Source organism: Lichenostomus cassidix, unplaced genomic scaffold, assembly GCF_008360975.1.
Source record: "Lichenostomus cassidix isolate B80296 unplaced genomic scaffold, HeHo_3.0 HiC_scaffold_868, whole genome shotgun sequence".
Classification (NCBI taxonomy): domain Eukaryota; kingdom Metazoa; phylum Chordata; class Aves; order Passeriformes; family Meliphagidae; genus Lichenostomus; species Lichenostomus cassidix.
Genome location: NW_028147895.1, coordinates 1 through 21,668, shown reverse-complemented (window position 1 = coordinate 21,668; position 21,668 = coordinate 1). Strand labels below are relative to the sequence as shown.

The window sequence follows — 21,668 nt, the reverse complement described above, 5'->3', positions numbered from 1 at the left end:
GGGGGCGTGGCCATTGTTTTATATGGAAATTACAGAGCATGGTCATTGAGAGAGAGTTTCCATATATGGAAATTAAATTTCTTCCCCATTATATGGAAATTGCAGAGCGTGGTCATTGAGAGAAGTGGATGTTCGATGTATGTAAATCAGGGGGCGTGGTCATTGTTTTATATGGAAATTACAGCATGTGGTCACTCAGAGCAGTGGATATTCAGGATATGCAAATGAGGGGGCGTGGCCGTTGTTTCATATGCAAATACAGAGTGCAGTCATGGAGACAGAGTGGCTATTGGGGATATGGAAATTAGGGAGGAGGAGCCATTGATATGGAAATTAGGGGGCGTGGTCATCGTGAGAGCACAGCCAATGGGGATGTGGACAATGGGGGCGTGGTCACTATGTATGGAAATGAGGGGGCGTGGCAATGGCGTGAGGTGCACTGGGGGTGTGGCCAAAGCAGAGTTGAACATCGCAGGATCCCCAAAAAACCAAAAAAAACCCAGAAAACCCAAAAAACCCCAAAAAACCAAAAAACCCCCAAACCCCAAAAAAACCCCCAAAAATACCAAAGAAACTCCCAAAAAATCCCCAAAAAACAAAAAAACCCCAAAACCCAAAAAACCCCCAAAAAACCCAAAATCTCCAAAAAAACCCCCAAAAAACCCCTAAAAACCAAAAAACCCCAAAAACCCAAAAAACCCAAAAACCCAAAAACCCAAAAAACCAAAAAACCCCAAACACCAAATCCCCAAAACAAAAAACACCAAAACCCAAACCCCCCAAAAAACCCCCAAAAAAAACCACCAAAAAACCCAAAAACCAAAAAAACCCCAAAAAACCCCAAAAAACCCCCCAAAAAACCAAAAACCCCAAAACACCAAAAAACCCAAAACCCCAAAAACCCAAAAAAACCTCCAAAAAACCCAAACAACCCCAAAAACACCCCAAATCCCCTCTGGGACTCACCCAGGACTGCCTCAGACCCCCCAGGAGACCCCAAATCCACTCTGGGATCCCCCAAAATCCAACCAGACCCCCCAGGACACCCCAAACCCACCCAAACCTCCCCAGACCCCCAAGAGCCCCCCAAACCCACCCAGCACTCCCGAAAATCCCCCAAAACGCCCCCAGACCCCTCTAAATCCACCCAGACCCCACAGGACACCCCAAATCCCAACAAACCTCCACAGAACTCCCAACCCCAAAAATCCACCCAAAACCCCCAGACCCCCAAAAAACCCCAAAACCCACCCAAGACCCCCAAAATCCCCTAAAATTCCCCAAGACCCCCAAAAACCCCAAAAACCTTCCCAGGACACCCCCAAACCACCCCCAAACCCCCCAAAAACCCATCCAGGACCCCAAATCCCCCAAAATTCCCCCAGACTCCCCAAAACCACCCAGAACTCCAACCCCCCAAAATTCCCCAGACCCCTAAAAACCCCAAAACCCACCAGACCCCCCGAAAATCCTTAAAATTCCCCCAGACCCCCAAAAACCCTCCCAGGACCCCCCAAATCCCCCAAACTCCCCCCAGACCCCCAAAAACCCCCAAAACCCACCCAGGACCCCGAAAATCCCCCAAAATTCCTCCAGACCCCCAAAAAAACCCCCAAAACCTTCCCAGGACCCCCAAACTCCCCCAGACCCCCAGGATACCCCAAATGCCACCAGAACCCCCTCAGAGCTCCCAGGAACCCCGAAAATCCCCCCTAAAATTCCCCAGACCCCAAAACCCACAGGACCCCCCAAATCCTCCTAAAATTCCCCAGAACCCCCAAAAAAAACCCCAAAAACCCTCCCAGGACACCCCAAACCCCCCAGAAAACCCCCAAAACCCACACAGAACACCTCAAACCCCCCAGACCCCCAAAAAACCCCCAAAACCCTCCCAGGACCACCAAACCCCCCCAGACCCCCCAACACTCAGATCACGCAGAGCCAGCGGCCAGCCGAGCCTTTATTCGCGGTGTCCCCTCGGCCACCAGCGGTGTCCCCTCGGCCCCGGGGGGGTCCTGGGGGCTCGGGCCAGGCCAGGGGGCGCGGGGGGGTTTGGGGAGGGGTCTCTACACCGAGTGTCCCCGGAGCAGGGGGCTGCTCTCGCCGCTGGGACCCCCAGCCCCGCCCAGCGCGCGCTGCAGGAGCCGCACGGCGACACTTGGGGACAGCCAGCCGCGGGGCCGGGGGGGCGCGGGGGGAGCGGCCAGCGCTGTGTACTTGACTCGTCTGGGGACAGGGGACAGGTTGGGGTGGCGCTGAGCCAGGGGAGTGACCCCAACCCCATAGTGTGTCCCCAATCCCATACGAGTGTCCCAAATCCCATAGGAGTGACCCCAGCCCCATAGGAGTGATCCCAGTCCCATATTGTCCCCAACCCCGTAGTGAACCCAATCCCGGAGTGACCCCAACCCCATAGGAGTGACACTGATCCCATAGCGAGTGACTCCAATCCCATAGTGTGTCCCCAACCCCATAAGAGTGTCCCAAATCCCATAGGGAGTCACCCAATCCCATAGGAGTGACCCCAGCCCCATAAGAGTAATCCCAGTCCCATATTGTCCCCAACCCCATTGTGACCCCAATCCCGGAGTGACCCTGATCCATAGCAGTGACCCCAACCCCATGAGAGTATCCTAAATCCCATAGGGAGTCACCCAACCCCATAGTGTGTCCCCAACCCCACAGGAGTGTCCCCAACCCCATAGGAGTGACCCTGATCCCATAGGGAGCGACTCCAACCCCATAGAGTGTCCCCAACCCCATAGGGAGTGTCCCTGATGTCCCTCCCACCCCATGTTGCGTCCCCAAACCCATAGGAGTGACTCCAACCCCATAGTGTCCCCAACCCCATAGGAGTGTGCCCAACCCCATAGGAGTGGGCCTGATGTCCCTCCCGGCCCCATGGAATGTCACCCCAACCCATAGGAAATGTCCCAACCCCACAGTGTGTCCCCAACCCCACAGTGTCCCCAACCCCATGGGGAGTGTCCCTGCCGTCCCTCACCCCACAGTGTCCCCTCCCCACGGGATGTGTCCCCAGTGTCCCCCAGCCCATAATATCCCCCCACCCCACAGTGTCACCCCATCCCATGGGCTGGGTGTCCCTACTGTGTCCCCGCCATGTCCCCGTTGTGTCCCCGCTGTCCCCTCACCCCCTGAGCCACCTCTCGCCATGTCCCCCGTGTGTCCCGCGGTGTCCCCGAACCCCTCGAGCCCCCCCGTGTGTCCTCATCGTGTCCTCGCGGTCCGTCCCCTCACCCCCTGAGCCCCCCCCGTGTGTCCCCGCCATGTCCCCCGCGTGTCGCCGCGGTGTCGCCGCTGTCCCCTCTTTACCTGTAGGTGAAGGCTGCCGTGCCCAGCGCTGCTGCCACCAGCACGAGTCCCACGAACAGCGTGGTGCGGCCGCTGGCCTGAGCGGCTCCTGGGGACAGCGACAGCGACAGCTCAGTGCCGCCCGGGGACACCGGGGACAGCCGGGGACAGCCCCCGGACACTATCACCCTGTCCCTGTCACCTCCGCCGGGACGGGGACAAACCAGTCCCACCCGGGGACATCCCCCAGACCCCACCGGGGACATCCCCGGGACCCTGCCACCCTGTCCCTGTCACCTCCGCCGGGACAGGGACAGATCAGTCCCACCCAGGGCACAACGGGGACACACCCCGAACACTATCACCCTGTCCCTGTCACCTCCGCCGGGACAGAGACAGATCAGTCCCACCAGGGACACCCAGGGACATCCCCCGAACCCTGTCACCCGTGTCACCTGTCACCCTGCCACCCCTACAGGGCAGGGACAGCTCAGTCCCGCCAGGGACATCCCCCGGACCCTGTCACCTTGTCCCTGTCACCCCCCCACCACCCACCCCCCGCCCCTCCCCCCAGCCCCCTTGTCACCCTGCCGCACCTCCGACGGCCACCCGGGTGGTGGCCACGGCCAGCCCGTTGCCGTTGGCCAGCGACACGTTGAGGCAGAAGAGGCCGGAGCGGTTGAAGTCCTGCCGCAGCACGAGCTCGCAGCCCGGCGACGGCGACACCGCCGAGCACGACTCCGCCTCCGCCGTGCGACACTCGGCGTCCGCCACCACCGTGCACACCTCCTCGGGCAGCCTGCGGGAGCGGCGCTCAGCGCGGGGGACACGCCCGGGGTGGCCGTTGTCCCCGTTGTCCCCATTGTCCCCGTTGTCCCCGTTGTCCCCATTGTCCCCATTGTCCCCATTGTCCCCATTGTCCCCGTTGTCCCCATTGTCGCCGTTGTCCCCATTGTCCCCGTTGTCCCCATTGTCCCCATTGTCGCCGTTGTCCCCGTAGTCCCCATTGTCCCCATTGTCCCCATTGTCACCGTTGTCCCCATTGTCGCTGCTGTCGCCACTCACCCGCCCTCGCAGGTCACGGTCAGCTCCACGCTGCTGCCGCTGCCCTCGGGCACCACGGGCACCACCTGCACGATGGCCACGCTCTCGATGCCCTCTGCCGGGTGCCGTGGGGTGGTCAGCGGGGCCGGACAGCCCTGAGGGGACACCCCGAGACCCCCGGGGCACCCCGGGACACCTCGGACAGCCCTGAGGGGACACCTCGGGACCCCCCGGACAGCCCTGACCGGACACCCTGAGACCCCCCCGGGACACCCCGAGACCCCCGGGAACCCCGACCCCCCACACCCACAACACCCCAACCCCCAACACCCGGACAGCCCTCACCGGACACCCCGAGACCCCCCAAGACCCCCCGGGACACACTGAGACCCCCTGAAACACCCCGGGACCCCCACACCCCAAACCCCCCACCCCCCAACACCCCACCACACCCCAACCCCCCGGGACCCCCCCGGACTCACGGACAATGTCCAGCTGGGTGGCGAAGGTGCCATAGCGATAGAGGACACAGCCGGGAGAGTCCTCGGCCGGAGCCTGCCGCTTGACCAGTGCCAGCGGCTGGGCGGTGGCTGCGGCTGTGGCTGCGGCTGTGGCTCCAGCTGTGGCTCCAGCTGTGGCCCCGGGTGTGGCTCCAGCTGTGGCAGCGGCCAGGGACACAGCCGTGGCTCCCGCGGTGGCTGCGGCGGTGACATCCACCGTGACTCCCAGCGTGGCCACAGCTGTGGCATCGACGGCAGATCCAGCTGTGGCTCCAGCTGTGGCATCAACGGCAGATCCAGCTGTGGCTCCAGCTGTGGCATCGACGGCAGATCCAGCTGTGGCTCCAGCTGTGGCTGCCGCGGTGACATCACCCGCCGCTCCGTCTGTCGCCGCACCTGCCGGACACACGGAGGACGCTGGGCAAGGACAGGGGGACACCGAGCCCTGGGGACAGCCCGGCATTGTCCCCTCCCCGCCGCCACCCCCGCCCCGGGCCAGCACCGACCTGCAGCCGCTGTCCCCTCCGAGGGCACGGCGGTCACCGGCGTGTCGCCGGCGGCTGTGGCGACAGCGGGGGACACCGAGGAGGTGGCGGCGGCGGCGGTGCTGAGCGCGGGGTCGGTGGCGGAGGGGACCGAGAGCTCGGTGACAGCGGGGACAGAGGGCTCGGCGGCGGCGGTGACAGCGGGATCGGTGGCGGCAGAGGGCTCGGTGACAACGGGGACAGCGGGCTCGGTGACCGCGGGGTCCGAGGGGTCCACCGCCGACCCCCCGGTGGGCTCCGCGGGCTCCCCGGAGGCTGCGGGAGCTGCGGGGACAGCGGGGTTGGGGTCACCGTGGCTTTGGGGTCACCATGGGTTTGGGGTCACCGCGGGACACCCCGGGACCCCCAGAGTCCGGGTTGGGGGTGCTTAGGGGACACTGGGGACACACAGACACCGCGGGGTCGGGGCGACACTGTGGGGCGAGAGGGACACTGCGACCACACCCTATGGAGACGGGGCGACACCGGGGCCACCCCACCGCGGGCCACCCCCGGACCCCCCCGGGTGCATCAGGTCGGGGTCCCCCCGTGTCACCCACCGGGATTGGGGACCACCTGTGCCGTGTCACCCACCAGGATCGGGACCTCCCTGTGACATCGGGCCCCCCGTGTCACCCACCGGGTGCCAGCAGGGTCTCCTGTGCCGTGTCACCCACCGGGATCGGAGTCCCCACCGGCCATCGGTGTCCCCCGTGCCACCCGCCGGGACTCCCCCGTGTCACCCCCCGGGTCTCCCCCTTGTCACCCCCCAGGACTCCCCCTTGTCACCCCCCGTGTCACCTCCCCCGCCCCTCACCCGTGCTGGCCGCCGCCGCCGTGCTCTGTCCCCCGGCAGGGGTGGTGGCCGCGGGCTCGGTGGCAGCCGTGGGACCCTGCGAGGGTGACGGGCCAGCCGTGGGGCCGCAGGGGCTCAGCGGGATGGCAGCCTGCAGCACCACGCTGGCCGAGAAGGAGCCGATGTCGCGATAGGTGTGCGTGACGGTGGCGCTGCGCGAGATCAGCGTGCCGCTCTGGTCGCCGAAGTCCCACGAGTAGGACACGTCGGCGTCGCGCAGGTAGTGGCTCGGGTCGTGCAGGCGCACCGTGAACGCCACCGCGCGGTTCCGCACGAAGCGACCGTCGGCGACAACCGCGTCCTGCAGCTGCGACACGTCCACGGCGAACGGGACCTGGTCTGGGGGACAGAGAGGGACAGGGAGGGGACAGAGAGGGGACAGGGAGGGGACAGCGCGGTCACTGCCAGCCAGGGCGGGGTGACGCGGCCAGAGGGGGACAGCGCTTGGGCAGCTGCTGCCACTGCCATGTTGTCACCGACAGTGCCAGCAGCCGGTGTCACCTGCAGCCAGTGTCACCTGCAGTGCCAGTACCCAGTGTCACCTGCACCCAGTGTCACCTACAGCCCCAGCACCCACCGCCCCATTGCACATTACCCAATTCCCCACCACCCCATTTCCCAACACCCACCGCCCCATTTCCCATTCCCCACCGCCCCATATCCCACCACCCCAATTCTCCCCCATTTCCTACCCCATTTCCCCCCAATTTCCCACCCCATTTCTCCCCATTTCCTACCCCATTTCCCCCCATTTCCCACCCCATTTCTCCCCCATTCCCTACCCCATTTTCTGCCCCATTTCCTGCCCCATTTCCCACCCCATTTCCCCATTTCTCCCATTTCCTGCCCCATTTCCCCATTTCTCCCCAATTTCCCCCCCATTTCCCACCCCATTCCCCACCCCATTCCCCCATTTCCCCACCCATTCCCACTCCATTTCCCCCCCCATTCCCCCCATTTCCCACCCCATTTCCCCCCATTTCCCCATTTCCCCATTCCCGCCCCATGCCATGCCCCACCGGTGATGCTGAACTGGGTGCTGCCGTGGCCGATGGGGATGAACTTCTGGCGGCCGCGGTAGTGATAAACAACAACCTCCATGGTGTAGGAGCCCAGCGGGACCCCGGCTGTCCCCACCGTCAGCCGCGACATCGCCCCGTCCACCACCTGCCAGTAGCGCCCTGGGGACAGCGGGGACAGCGACACCGCCCCGCGGTCAGTGACAGCAGGGGGACAGCGACACCGCCACCGAGTCAGTGACAGCACGGGGACAGCGGGGACAGCGACACCGCCACCGGGTCAGTGACAGCATGGGGACAGCCGGGACAGCGACACCGCCACAGAGTCAGTGACAGCACGGGGACAGCGGGGACAGCGACACCGCCCCGCGGTCAGTGACAGCACGGGGACAGCGGGGACAGTGACACCGGGTCAGTGCCACCATGGGGACAGCGGGGACAGCGACACCGCCACAGGGTCAGTGACACCGCCCCATGGTCAGTGCCACCATGGGGACAGTGCCACCATGGGGACAGCGGGGACAGCGACACCGCCCCGCGGTCAGTGACACTGCCCCAGGGTGAGTGCCACCATGGGGAGAGCAGGGACAGCGGCATCGCCACGGGGTCAGTGACACCGCGGCAGAGTCAGTGACACAGCAGGGACGATGGGGCAGTGCCACCATAGGGACAGCAGGGTCAGTGACACCATGGGGACAGTGCCACCATGGGGACAGCGGGGACAGCGACACCGCCCCGGGGGCAGTGACACCACGGGGACAGCGGGGCAGTGCCACCGCAGCGGGGTTAGTGCCACCGGGGCAGGGTCAGTGCCTCTGTAGAGGGGGCAGTTGGGACAGTGCCACCGCAGCGGGGTCAGTGACAGCACAACAGGGGCAGTGCCACCGCAGCGGGGTCAGTGGGGCAGTGCTACCGGGGCAGGGTCAGTGACACCATGAGGACAGGGGGGCAGTGCCACCGCGGCGGGGTGAGTGGCACCTTGGGGACAGCCTGGGGTCAGTGCCACCACAGAAGGGTCAGTGCCACTGCAGTGGGGCAGTGCCACCGGGGCAGGGTCAGTGCCACCCTGGGGACACTCTGGGGTCAGTGCCACCACAGAAGGGTCAGTGCCACTGCAGTGAGGTCAGCACCACCCTGGGGACAGCTCAGGGTCAGTGCCACCGCAGAAGGGTCAGTGCCACCGCAGCGGGGTCAGTGCCACCTTGGGGACAGTCTGGGGTCAGTGCCACCACAGCACGGTCAGTGCCACCCTGGGGACAGCTCAGGGTCAGTGCCACCACAGCACCATCAGTGCCACCCTGGGGACACCCCAGCGACACCCTGGCCTCACTGCCACCTCAGCCATCCCAGTGCCACCCCAGTGCCACCCCAACCCCTTTTGGGGACAGCCCCGCCCCGCGCTCACCCCACGTCCACCAGACATAGACGAACTTCCCGCGCTTGCCCCGCGGCAGCGGCTGCCCGTCGGGAAACGCTCCGGCCGCGTCCGGCTGCTCCGGGAACACCGGCTCGCCCCGCGCCACGCGCGTTCCTGCGGGGACACACCGTCAGGGGCTGCCCGCGGCTCCCGGGCCGGGATTTGGGGGTTTTTTGGGGATCTCTCACCGTTAACGGTGCAGTTCTGGCTCCATACCACGCGGCCATCGGGGAGCACCGTCTGGTTGCCCGGGAAGCGCAGCGCGATGGAGAAGGTAGCCTCGGCGCCAGCCATGGTGGGAGCGTCGTTGCTGATGTCGAAGGTGACATCGCCGCCTGCTCGGGGACAGGGTGAGGGGCTCGGGGACAGCCCGGAGCCGCCGGTGGCCCCCCGGGGCGGTGTGGCACTCACCTCGCCAGCAGTCGCGCGTCCCCTCCTGCCAGGGCCGGTAGAGCCCCGAGTTCCAGCTGCGGAACGGCGCTGGGCGACCGAGCCACGGGGACTGGCTGCGGCCACGGCTCCGGCCAGCCGCTCCTGGGGACAGCGACGGGGACAGGGACAGGGACAGGGACAGGGACAGGGACAGGGACAGGGAGAGGGGACAGGGACAGGGGATAGGGAACAGGGACAGGGGACAGGGACAAGAACACCCGTGCCCCGCGATCAGCGGCTGCCGGGTCCCCCTTGTCCCCAACTCTCAGGACATTGCCAGGTCCCCCATGTCCCCCCCGTTCAAGGGTCAGTCATGTCCCCAACTCTCAGGACATCGTCAGGTCCCTCCATGTCCCCAGCTCTCAGGGGTCTGTCAGGTCCCCGTTGTCCCCAGCTCTTAGGACATTGCCAGGTCCCCCTTGTCCCCAGCTCTCAGGGGTCTGGCCGGTCCCTCATGTCCCCCCACGTTCCAGGGTCCCCCCATGTCCCCCCAGCTCTCAGGACACTGCCATGTCCCCCTTGTCCCCTCCTCACGCAGGGCTGCAGGGTCCCCCCACGCCCACCCCCTCCCTGGGGTCTGCCAGGCCCCACATGTCCCCCTTGTGCCCCCCGCGTTCAAGGGTCCCCCATGTCCCCCACTGCCAGGACATTGCCTGGACCCCCATGTCCTCAGCTCTCAGGGGTCTCTCAGATTCACCATGTCCCCAGTGTCCCCAATGTCCCCCAGTTTTAGGGCTCTGCCAGGCTCCCCAACGTCCCCAATGTCCCCCACGTCCCCCAATTTCAGGGGTCTCTCAGATTCCCCAATGTCCCCCATGTCCCCAATGTCCCCCAATTTCAGGGGTCTCTCAGATTCCCCAATGTCCCCAATGTCCCCAATGTCCCCCACGTCCCTCGGTTTCAGGGCTCTACCAGGTTCCCCAATGTCCCCCACGTCCCCCTCTCTCAGAGCTCCGCCAGCCCCCCACCCCGGCGTGTCCAGCCGTGTCCCCCCGGCCGTGGGGACCCCGTGGGGACCCCGTGGGGACAACCACGGCCTCGTGACGGAGCTGTGGCCAAGGCGCGCGGGCAAAGCCATCACATGGCGCCCCAAAGCTCTGGCATGTGACGCTCAGCTGAGCCGCGGCGGGGCTGCGAGGGGACGGGACGGGGCGGGGAGAGAGCCGAGACTCCCCAGCGGGGGCTGCGGGACCCCAGAACCGGGGCTGCGGGACCCCAGAACCGGGGCTGCGGGACCCCCAGTGTCCCCCACTAACGGGGACCCCCAGAACCCGGGCTGCGGGACCCCCAGAACCGGGGCTGCGGGACCCCCAGTGTCCCCCACTAACGGGGACCCCCAGAACCGGGGGCTGCAAAGTCCCCCCTGTCCCCCACTTTTAGGGTGCTGCCAGGTCCCCCATGTCCCCCCATTTTCGGGGGTCCCTCCTCGTCCCCCCTGTCACAAGGATCCCCCAGTGTCCCCCACTCATGTGGGGCTGCCGGGACCCCCAGTGTCGGGGGGCTGCGGGACCCCCAGTGTCCCCTACTTTTAGGGTGCTGCCAGGTCCCACATGTCCCCCCATTTTCGGGGGTCCCTCCTCGTCCCCCCTGTCACAAGGGTCCCCTATATCCCCCACTTTTAGGGTGCTGCCAGGTCCCCCATGTCCCCCATTTTCGGGGGTCTGCAAGTCCCCCATGTCCCCCTTCCAAAGGGGCTGAAATGTCCCCCCATGTCCTCCGCTGTCGGGGTCTCGGGTCCCCCCTGTCCCCCTCATTTCAGGGGTCTGAAAGGTCCCTCCTTGTCCCCTCACTCACCAGGGTTCCCCTGTCCCTGTCCCCATTTTCGGGGGGCTGCCAGCTCCCCCTCCCTCAGCAAAACGGGGTCCCCCCATTTGTAGGGAGCACCCCAGAGGGATGGAGACCCCCAAACCCCACTCCCGGAATGTCCCCTGTCCCCCATTCCCAGGGGGATGGAGACCCCAAACCCCACCCCGCAGTGTCCCCAACCCAGCCACCCCACAGCGACCCCAAAGGGGATTATTGGGGTACAACCCATCTCCGCGCAGGGTTCGCTCTGCACCCCAAACCCCCAAACCCCATAAAAACCCCACAAAACCCCACAACGATCCCGAAGGGGATTATTGGGGTACAACCCATCTTCCCGCAGGGTTCGCTCTGCACCCCACACCCCAAAATCCCACAAAAACCCCCAAAAACTCCACAAAAAACCCCCAGCCACCCCACAGCGACCCCAAAGGGGATTATTGGGGTACAGCCCATCTCCCCGCAGGGTTCGCTCTGCACCCCAAACCCCAAACCCCATAAAAACCCCCAAAACCCCACAAAAAACTCCACAAAAAAACCCCACAAAACCCCACAGCGACCCCAAAGGGGATTATTGGGGCACAGCCCAACTCCGCGCAGGGTTCGCTCTGCACCCCATACCTCAAAACCCCATAAAAACCCCACAAAACCCCAAAACGACCCCAAAGGGGATTATTGGGGTACAACCCATCTTCCCGCAGGGTTCGCTCTGCGCCCCAAACCCCCAAAACCCTACAAAAACCCCCCAAAAACCCCAAAAACCCCCCAAAACCCCCACAAAACCCCCCAAAACCCCCCAAAAACCCCCCAAACTCCCACTCACGCCGCTGAGCCTGGGCCAGCACCAGCAGTGTCCCCAAAAGCGCGATGGCCCCGAGTCCCCTCATTGTCCCCAAAGGCGCCGTGTCCCCGCTCGCTGGGCACCGCCGGGGCAGAGGCGCCGCGGCCGGGCAGGGCGACAGAAAAAGGGGCGCAATTTGCATGGGACCACCCCAAAGAGGGGGGCCGGAGGTGGGACCACCCCTCACCCACGTGCGGCCACGCGTGTGCGGCTCCGGTCACACGGTGTGGGGCTGCCCGGAGCGGCTGGGGGGTCACGGGGAGCCCCCCGGGGCCGGGAGGGGTTTGGGGAGACGTGGGGAGTCGGGAAGGGGTTTTGGGGGTCTCAGGGACTCCCGGAGGTGTTTGGGGGTCACGGGGAGCTCCCCATATCCGGGTGGGGTTCGGGGAGACATGAAGTCAAGAAGAGGGGTTTGGGGACTTGGGGGTCAGGAGGGGGTTTTGGGGGACAGGAGACTCCGGAGGGGTTCGGGGTCACGAGCCCCCGGGGCAGGGAAGGGTTTGGGGGGCTGAGCCACCCGAGGCCAGGGGCGGTTCGGGTGACATGAAGAGTCGGGGAGGGGTTTGGGGGGGACATAGGGGGTCCAGGAGAGGGTTTTGGGGTCTCGGGGAGCCCTCCGAGCTCGGGGAGGGGTTTGGGGGGTGACGGGGAGCCCCCCATATCCAGAAGGGAGTTTGGGGGCAACATCAGGACTCGTGGTGGGGGTTTGGGGGGACACGGGGACTCGAGACGGGGTTTGGGGAGGACACGGGGACCCCCAGATCGGAGAGCAGGGGGTTTGGGGGGACACGGGGACACCCCCAACTCGGTGATATTTGGGGGGACACGGGAACCCCCCGAGATCCATGAAGGTGTTTGGGGGACACCGGGACTCGAGGTGGGGGTTTGGGGGTCTCGGGGAGCCCTCCGAGCTCGGGCAGGGGGTTTGGGGGTCACGGGGAGCCCCCCGGGGCCGGGAGGGGCTTTTGGGGGGACACGAGGAGTCGAAGGAGGGCTTTTGGGGGACACGAGGACACTCCCAGCTCGGTGACTTTTTTGGGGGGACATAGGAACGCCCCCAGATCCAGGAGGGGGTTTGGGGGGACACGAGGACACCTTCGAGCTCGGTGACATTATTTGGGGGACAGGAACCCAGATCCAGGAGGGTTTGGGGGACACACCGACTCGAGGGGGGGGTTTGGGGGTCTCGGGGAGCTCTCCGAGCTCGGTGACGTTATTTGGGGGGTCACGGGGAGCCCCCCATATCCGGAAGGGAGTTTGGGGGCAACATCAGGACTCGAGGTGGGGGTTTGGGGGGACACGGGGACACCTCCGAGCTCGGTGACGTTATTTGGGGGGACATGGGAACCCCCTCAGATCCGGGAGGGATTTTGGGGGGACATGGGGACTCGAGGAGGGGTTTGGGGGGACATGGGGACACCCCCAGATCCAGGAGGGGATTTCGGGGGACACGGGGACTCCGGAAGTGATTTGGGGGTGAACGCCCCCCGTTCCCGGCCCGTGGTGACCCCAGGGATGTGGATTTGGGGGTCGCGGGGGGCTCGGGGGGACACGCGGGGGACCCCCGGGCTGTCACTTTCGGGGGACCCCGGAGTGGCTCAAAAGGAGTCCCCAACCCTGCCCCCGGGGTTGGCACAACAGGGGACCCCAATGTGACACTGGCGGGGGGTGGGGACACGCAGGGGGACATCGGGGGGACACTGATAGGCGGGGGGACCTCGATCCCGGTGGGTGACACGGGGGGACCCCAATTTGATGGCACAGGGGGACCTCAATGGCACAGGGGGTCCTCAGTCCTGGTGGGTGACATGGGGGATCCCCAATCCCGGTTGGTGACACCAGGGGGACCCCAATGTCACAGGGGCACCCCGATCCCAGTTGGTGACATAGAGGGACCCCGATCCCGGTGGGTGACACTGGGAGACCCCGATTTGATGGCACAGGGGGACATCTATTCCGGTGGGTGACACAAGGGGATCCCAATGTCACAGGGAGTCCCCGATGCCGGTTGGTGACATGGGGGGTCCCCGATCCCGGTGGGTGACACTGGGGAACCTCGATCTGATGGCACAGGGGGTCCTCGATCCCGGTGGGTGACACGGGGGGTCCCCGATCCCGATTGGTGACATGGAGGGACCCCGATCCCGGTGGGTGACACAATGTCACAGGTAGTCCCCGATCCCGGTGGGTGACACGGGTGTCCCCGATATTCCCGTTCCGGCCGTTCCCGTGTCCCCCCGGGCTGTCCCCGGCCGTGCAGCCGCTCCTGTCGGACCGTGCCGTGGGTCACGCCGAGCCCCGTGACCCCCGGCGAGCCCCGTGACCCCCGGCGAGCCCCGGGGCTGCTCCCCGTGACCCCCGTGTGCCCCCCGTGCGGCCGCCTGGGAGCCAGCGCTGCCCCGGGGCCTCTCCCGGTGTCCGGTGTCCGGTGCCGACCCTCATCCCGGCCCCGGTGCCGCCCCGGTCCGGCCGCTGGACAAGGATCCGGGCCGGAGCCGGCGGTGTCCCTGTCCCGATCCCATCCCTATACCCATCCCGGTCCGGTCCCCGTCCCGGTTCCAGCCCTAGCCCGATCCCGATCCCGGTCCTGGTCCTGGTCTCGGTCCCTGTCCCTGTTCCAATTCCCGGTCCCCGGTCCCTGTCCCTGTCCTGATCGCAATCCCCGGCTCCGGTCCCTCTCCCTATACCAATCCCCTGTCCCTGTCCTTGTCCCTGTCCTGATCGCAATCCCCGGCTCCGGTCCCTGACCCTGTCCCTATACCAATCCCCTGTCCCTGTACTTGTCCCTGTCCCTGTCCCTGTCCCTGTCCCTGTCCCTGTCCCTGATCACTGTCCCCAGTGTCCCTATCCCAATCCCCGGTCGCCGTCCCTGCCCGTGCCCTGATCACAGTCCCCGGTTCCGGTCCCTAGCCCGGTCCCCGACCCTCATGTCCCGATTCCCATCTCCGGTCCCTGCCCCTGTCCCTGTCCCTATCCCCAATATCCCTATCCCAATCCCCTGTCCCCAGTGTCCCTATTCCAGCCCCCTGTCCCTCTCCCTGTCCCTGCTCCTATTCCCGGTCCCTGTCCCTGTCCCTGTCCCCATTCTAACCCCCTGTCCCTCTCCCCAATGTCCCGATCCCAATCCCCTGTCCCCAGTGTCCCTATTCCAACCCCCTGTCCCTCTCCCCGTCCCTGTCCCTGTCCCTGCTCCTATTCCCGGTCCCTGTCCCTATTCTAACCCCCTGTCCCCAGTGTCCCGATCCCAATCCCCTGTCCCTGTCCGTGTCCTGATGGCAATTCCCGGTTCCGGTCCCTATCCCAGTCCCTGTCGCCAATGTCCCGATCCCAATCCCCTGTCCCCAGTGTCCCTATTCCAGCCCCTGTCCCTGTCCCCTGTCCCTGTCCCTGTCCCTGTCCCTGCCCCTGTCCCTGTCCCTGTCCCTGTCCCTGTCCCTGCCCCTGTCCCTGTCCCCAATGTCCCGATCCCAATCCCCGCTCCCGCTCCCGGTGGTGTCGCTATCTCTTTAAGGGATCTCCCGCGTCGCGCGTGACGCAGCGGGTGGCTCAGCCAATGGGCGGCGGCGCGGTGGGCGTGGCCGGCGGAAGGCGGGAAGCGGAGCGGGCGGGGCCGCCGCGGCTTTGGCGCGCCGGGGGGAGGCGGCGGCCGCGCTCGGGACCCCCAGGGACCCCCGGGGACACCCAGGGGACACCCAGGGACACCCCGGGGACACCCAGGGACACCCAGGGACACCCCGACCCTCCCCGCGACACCCCCGGGGCAACCCCCCCGCCCCGCCGGCACGGCCCCGCTGCCCCACCCCCACCCCGGATATACCCCCCGGGACCCCCGGGGACACCGCGGGGACAGCCCCGAGCCTCCCGGGGACACCGCGGGGACACCGCGGGGACAGCCCCGACCCTCCCGGGGACACCGCGGGGACAGCCCCGAGCCTCCCGGGGACACCGCGGGGACACCTCCCTGCCACCACCGGGGACACCCCCGCGCCCCACCCCCAGCCCGGATATCCCTCCCCGGGACCACCCCCACCGCCGGGACCACCCCCGGGCCACCCCAGGGCCACCCCCTGTCCCCGGCGCGGTGTCCCCGCGGTGTCCCCATGGAGAACTTCCAGAAGGTGGAGAAGATCGGCGAGGGGACCTACGGCGTGGTGTACAAGGCGCGCAACAAGGTGACAGGGGAGGTGGTGGCGCTCAAGAAGATCCGCCTGGACACGTGAGTGGGGGGCTCGGGGGGTCCCGGGGTGTCGCACGGGGGTCTCGGGGTGTCCCCGGGCTCATGCTGTCGCCGCTGTCCCCGCAGGGAGACCGAGGGTGTCCCCAGCACTGCCATCAGGGAGATCTCGCTGCTCAAGGAGCTCAACCATCCCAACATCGTCAAGTGAGTTGGGGGATTTGGGGTCCTGGGGGGCTTTGGGTGGCTTGGGGGGACTTGGGGGTCCCCAGGAGGAGCTGTGGTCGTGACAAACCCTGTGGCCGTGGGGGTCCCTGGGGTGTCCCCATGGCAGTGGGGCCTCCAAGTCTGTGATGTCCCCATGGCTGTGGGACCTCCAAGTCTTTGGTGTCCCCATGGAATCCCCTTGCCTGTGGTGTCCCCATGGTGTTCCCATGTCTGTGGTGTCCCCGTGATGTCCTTGTGGTGTCTCCATGATTTTGGAACTCCCAGCTCTGTGGTGTCCCCTTGGCCGTTGGACCCCCAGGTCCGTGGTGTCCCCATGGTGTCCCTGTGGCCATGTGACCCTAGGTTTGTGGTGTCCCCATGATGTCCCCATGGTGTCCCTGTGGCCATGAGGGTCCCCGTGGTGTCCCCATGGCAATGGCACCCCCAGGTCTGTGGTGTCCCCGTGATGTCCCCATGGCTGTGGGACCCCATGGTGTCCCTGTGGCCATGAGGGTCCCCATGGTGTCCCTGTGGCTGTGGGACCCCCATGGCTGTGGTGTCCCCATGGTGTCCCCATGGTGTCCCCATGGTGTCCCTGTGGCCTTGGGACACCCTCTGCCTATGGTGTCCCCCTGAGCCCCCTGGGCTGTCCCCAAGTCCCCAGGCGCCTCGATGTCATCCACACGGAGAACAAGCTGTACCTGCGTCCGTGTCCCAATGCTGTCCCCAGTGCTGTCCCCATGTCCCAACGCTGTCCCCAACACTCCCCGTGTCCCCAGGCTCCTGGATGTCATCCACACGGAGAACAAGCTGTACCTGCTGTCCGTGTCCCCATGTCCCCAGTGCTGTCCCCAACGCTGTCCCCGTGTCCCCAGTATTGTTTCCAAAGCTGTCCCCATGTCCCCAGTGCTGTTCCCAACGCTGTCCCCATGTCCCCAGGCTGCTGGATGTCATCCACACGGAGAACAAGCTCTACCTGCTGTCCCCAACGCTGTCCCCATGTCCCAGTGCTGTCCCTAGTGCTGTCCCCATGTCCCTGTCCCTGTCCCCAGTGCTGTCCCCAGTGCTGTCCCCATGTCCCCAGTGCTGTCCCCATGTCCCCAACGCTGTCCCCATGTCCCCAGGCTGCTGGATGTCATCCACACGGAGAACAAGCTCTACCTGGTGTTCGAGTTCCTCCACCAGGACCTCAAGAAGTTCATGGACTCCTCGTCCCTCAGCGGCATCGCGCTGCCCCTCATCAAGGTGGGCTGGACACGGCGACCCCAAATATCCTGGGGACCCTAAATGTCCTGAGGACCCCAAATGTTCCTGAGGACCCCAAATGTTCCTGAGGACCCCAAATGTTCCTGGGGACCCCAAATGGTCCTGGGGACCCTAAATCCCCTGGGGACCCTAAACCCTCTTGGGGGGACACTGAGGGTGGCCCTGGATCTAGGGCCACCATGGGCATATCCCAAAGGACATCCCAATGTCACCCTAAGGGATCTGAGGACCCCAATCTCACCCTGAGGGGATCCAGGGGGTTCTGACCCCACTCTCCCCAATGTCACCCTGTCCCTATTGTCCCCACTGTCCCCAGAGCTATCTGTTTCAGCTGCTGCAGGGCCTGGCGTTCTGCCATGCTCACTGTCACCCCAATGTCACCCTGGGGACCCTAATATCACCATGACCCCAAATCCACCCTGGTGACCCCAGTGTCACTCTGAGGACCCCAATGTCACCCTGGGGGGATCCAGGGGGTTCTGACCCCAGTGTCCCCAATGTCACCCTGTGTCCCCACTGTCCCCAGAGCTACCTGTTCCAGCTGCTGCAGGGCCTGGCCTTCTGTCACATTCACTGTGACCCCAAAACCCCAATGTCACTCTGGGGGGATCCTGGGGGTTCTGATGCCACTGACCCCAATGTCACCTTGTCCCCATTGTCCCCAGAGTTCCCTGTTCCAGCTGTTGCAGGGCCTGGCGTTCTGCCATGCTCAATGTGACCCCAAACCCACTCTGAGGACCCCAATGTCACCCTGGAGACCCCAATGTCACCCCGGGGGGATCCTGGGGGGTCTGACCCCAATGTCACCCTGTGTCCCCACTGTCCCCACTGTCCCCAGAGCTACCTGTTCCAGCTGCTGCAGGGCCTGGTGCTCTGTCATTCTCAATGTGACCCCAAATCTACCCTGGTGACCCCAATGTCACCCTGAGGACCCCAATGCCACCCTGGGGGGATCCTGGGGGGTCTGTTCCCAATGTCACCCTGTGTCCCCATTGTCCCCACTGTCCCCAGAGCTACCTGTTCCAGCTGCTGCAGGGCCTGGCGTTCTGCCATGCTCACTGTGACCCCAATGTCACCCTGGGGACCCAATGTCACCGTGACCCGAAACCCACCCTGGTGACCCCAGTGTCACTCTGAGGACCCTAATGTCACCCTGGGGGGATCCTGGGGGGTCTGACCCCAGTCTCACCCTGTGTCCCCACTGTCCCCAGAGCTACCTGTTCCAGCTGCTGCAGGACAGGCATTCTGCCATGCTCACTGTGACCCCAAACCTGCCCTGGTGACCCCGATGTCACCCTGGGGACCCTAATATCACTGTGACCCCGATGTCACTCTGACGGGATCCTGGGGGGTCTGACCCCAATGTCACCTATTGTCCCCACTGTCGCCAGAGCTACCTGTTCCAGCTGCTGCAGGGCCTGGCGTTGTGTCACGTTCACCGTAACCCCAATGTCACCCTGGGGACCCCAATGTCACCCTGGGGGGATCCAGGGGGTTCTGACCCCACTGTCCCCAATGTCACCCTGTGTCCCCATTGTCCCCACTGTCCCCAGAGTTCCCTGTTCCAGCTGTTGCAGGGCCTGGCGTTCTGCCATGCTCAATGTGACCCCAAACCCACCCTGGTTACCCCAATGTCACCCTGGAGACCCCAATGTCACCCCGGGGGGATCCTGGGGGGTCTGTTCCCAATGTCACCCTGTGTCCCCACTGTCCCCACTGTCCCCAGAGCTACCTGTTCCAGCTGCTGCAGGGCCTGGCGTTCTGTCACGCCCACCGGGTTCTGCACCGCGACCTGAAACCCCAAAACCTGCTCATCAACGCCGAGGGAGCCATCAAGCTGGCGGATTTCGGGCTGGCCAGGGCCTTTGGGGTGCCTGTCAGGACCTACACCCATGAGGTGGGCTTGGGGGATTTGGGGTGGTTTGGGGGGGATTTGGGGTGATTTTGGGGTGGATTTGGGGGACTTGGGGGGTGGATTTGGGGGGATTTGGGGTGACTTTGGGGTGGTTTGAGGGGGATTTCGGAGGATTTGGGATGGTTTGAGATGGATTTGGGGTGTAATTTGGGGTGAATTTGGGGGATTTGGGATTGAATTTGGGGTGGTTAGAGGGATTTGGAGGGATTTGGGGTGGATTTGGGAGTCTCAGAACCCTTCCAGGGCTTTGGGGGTGCCTGTGGGGGATCTACACTCATGAGGTGGGCTTTGGGGGATTTGGGAATTTGGGTTGGTTTGAGGGGAGTTTGGGGTGGATTTGAGGGCATTTGGGGGTGGTTTGGGGGGCATTTGAGGTGTTAGAACAACCCCAGGGCTTTTGGGGTGCCTGTCGGACCTACACCCATGAGGTGGGCTTTGGGGGATTTGGGGTGAGGCTTTGGGGGGGATTTGAGGGTGGATTTGGGGTGGATTTAGGTGATTTGAGAAGTAGATTTGGGGGGACTTTGGGGTGGTTAGAGGGGGATTTGGGGTGATTTGGGGTGAATTTGGGGGGATTTGGGGTGAATTAGGGGGGATTTGAAGCAATTTGGGGTGAATTTGGGGTCGTTTGGGGTGGTTTGAGTGGGCTTTGGGGTGATTTGGGGGGATTTGGGGTGTATTTGGGGTCTCAGAACCCTTCCAGTGCTTTTGGGGTGCCTGTGAGGATCTACACTCATGAGGTGGGCTTTGGGGGGATTCAGGGTGAATTTGGGTTGGTTTGAGGGTGATTTGGGTAGGATTCGAGGGGGATTTGGGGAGTTTTGGGTGGATTTGGGGGGATTTTCGGGGATTTTGGGGTGAATTCAGGGGGATTCGGGGGGATTTGGGGCTCCAAACCTCCCCAGAGTGACACTGGAGTCCCTTGACTCACCACAGGTGACCCTGTGGTACCTGTGGGGGTCAGGGTGTCCCCAATGATGTCCCCAAGTGGTGACCCTGTGGTACCTGTGGGATCCCTCACTGTCCCCAATGATGTCCCCAGTGATGTCCCCGATGTCCCTCTCTGGTGACAGGTGGTGATGCTGTGGTACCTGTGGGGTTCCCTGGTTGGTGTCAGGGTGTCCCCAATGTCCCCAATGGTGTCCCCGATGTCCCCAGGTGGTGACCCTGTGGTACCTGTGGGGTTCCCTGGTTCCCTGTGGGATCTCTCATGCTGTCCCCAATGTCCCCAATGTCCCCAATGTCCCCAGGTGGTGACGCTGTGGTACCTGTGGGATCTCACACTGTCCCCAATGGTGTCCCCAATGTCCCCAGGTGGTGACGCTGTGGTACCTGTGGGGTTCCCTGGTTGGTGTCAGGGTGTCCCCAATGTCCCCAATGTCCCCAGGTGGTGACGCTGTGGTACCGTGCCCCCGAGATCCTGCTGGGCTGTAAGTACTACAGTACAGCTGTTGACATCTGGAGCTTGGGCTGCATCTTCGCTGAGATGGTGAGTGACAGGGACACATGGGGACACTGTGGGGACATGGAGTGACACTGTGGGGACATTGGGGTGACACACAGGGACAGTGTGGGGACATTGCAGTGACACGCAGGGACACAAGGGGACATTATGGTGACATTGGGGGGACACTGGGGTGACACACAGTGACATGGGGACACTGCGGGGACACACAGGGACACTGCAGGGACACTGGGGTGACACATGGGGACAGTGCAGGGACATTGGAGTGACATTGGGGGGACATTGGGGTCACACATGGGGACACAAGGGGACATTGGGTGACACTGTGGGGACACCATGGGGATACCGTAGGGACACTGGGGTGACACATAAGGACACTGAAGGGACACAAGGGGACACTGGGGACATTGGGTGACACACAGGGACAGTGCGGAGACATTGGGTTACACATGGGGACACTGGGGTGACACATGGGGACATTGTGGGGACACTGGGGTGACATCAGGGTGACACTGCGGTGACGTTGGAGTGACAGGAGGACACACGGTGACATCAGGGTGACACACAGGTGACACTGCGGCGACATTGGGGTAACACATGGGGACAGTGGGTGACATCAGGGTGACACATGGCGATACACAGTGACATTGGGTGACACTGGGGTGACAGCAGGATGACAGTGCAGTGACATTGGGGTGACATTAGGGTGATACACAGGTGACAGTGCAGGGACATTGGGTGACACGCAGGGACACTGCAGGGACACATGGTGACATTGGCATGACACTGGGGTGACATTGGGGTGACAGGAGGACACACGGTGACATCAGAGTGACACACAGGTGACACTGCGGTGACATTGAGGTAACACATGGGGACAGTGGGTGACATCA

General features: G+C 64.3%; 3 protein-coding genes across 4 annotated transcripts; 1 reads left to right on the top strand and 2 right to left on the bottom strand.

Annotated features, from left to right (window-relative positions):
- Nucleotides 1-1,942: 1,942 nt before the first annotated feature.
- On the bottom strand, nucleotides 1,943-17,418 carry LOC146420580 (melanocyte protein PMEL-like). Of its 2 annotated transcripts, none has more exons than XM_085048118.1 (12): nucleotides 17,291-17,418; nucleotides 9,084-9,206; nucleotides 8,861-9,007; nucleotides 8,661-8,786; nucleotides 7,256-7,417; nucleotides 6,198-6,575; nucleotides 5,363-5,665; nucleotides 4,839-5,252; nucleotides 4,378-4,471; nucleotides 3,909-4,111; nucleotides 3,334-3,421; nucleotides 1,943-2,226 (listed from the first exon to the last, which is right to left on the bottom strand). In XM_085048118.1, exons 3-12 carry the CDS (start codon nucleotides 8,964-8,966, stop codon nucleotides 2,067-2,069), a joined length of 2,034 nt encoding a protein of 677 aa, XP_084904244.1. In that variant the 5' UTR covers nucleotides 8,967-9,007; nucleotides 9,084-9,206; nucleotides 17,291-17,418; the 3' UTR covers nucleotides 1,943-2,066. The 2 variants fall into 2 exon arrangements, with proteins under 2 accessions (XP_084904244.1, XP_084904245.1); XM_085048119.1 differs by lacking the exon at nucleotides 17,291-17,418 and adding an exon at nucleotides 11,731-11,827.
- On the bottom strand, nucleotides 12,923-14,677 carry LOC146420581 (uncharacterized). Its single transcript, XM_085048122.1, has 4 exons — nucleotides 14,672-14,677; nucleotides 13,944-14,272; nucleotides 13,137-13,906; nucleotides 12,923-13,064 (listed from the first exon to the last, which is right to left on the bottom strand). The coding sequence occupies exons 1-3, from the start codon at nucleotides 14,675-14,677 to the stop codon at nucleotides 13,321-13,323; spliced, it is 921 nt and encodes a 306-aa protein (XP_084904248.1). The 3' UTR covers nucleotides 12,923-13,064; nucleotides 13,137-13,320.
- Nucleotides 15,282-20,844, top strand: LOC146420579 (cyclin-dependent kinase 2-like). Its single transcript, XM_085048120.1, has 6 exons — nucleotides 15,282-15,649; nucleotides 15,682-15,964; nucleotides 16,052-16,129; nucleotides 17,254-17,374; nucleotides 19,122-19,292; nucleotides 20,698-20,844. Exons 2-6 carry the CDS (start codon nucleotides 15,849-15,851, stop codon nucleotides 20,842-20,844), a joined length of 633 nt encoding a protein of 210 aa, XP_084904246.1. The 5' UTR covers nucleotides 15,282-15,649; nucleotides 15,682-15,848.
- Nucleotides 20,845-21,668: the final 824 nt, after the last annotated feature.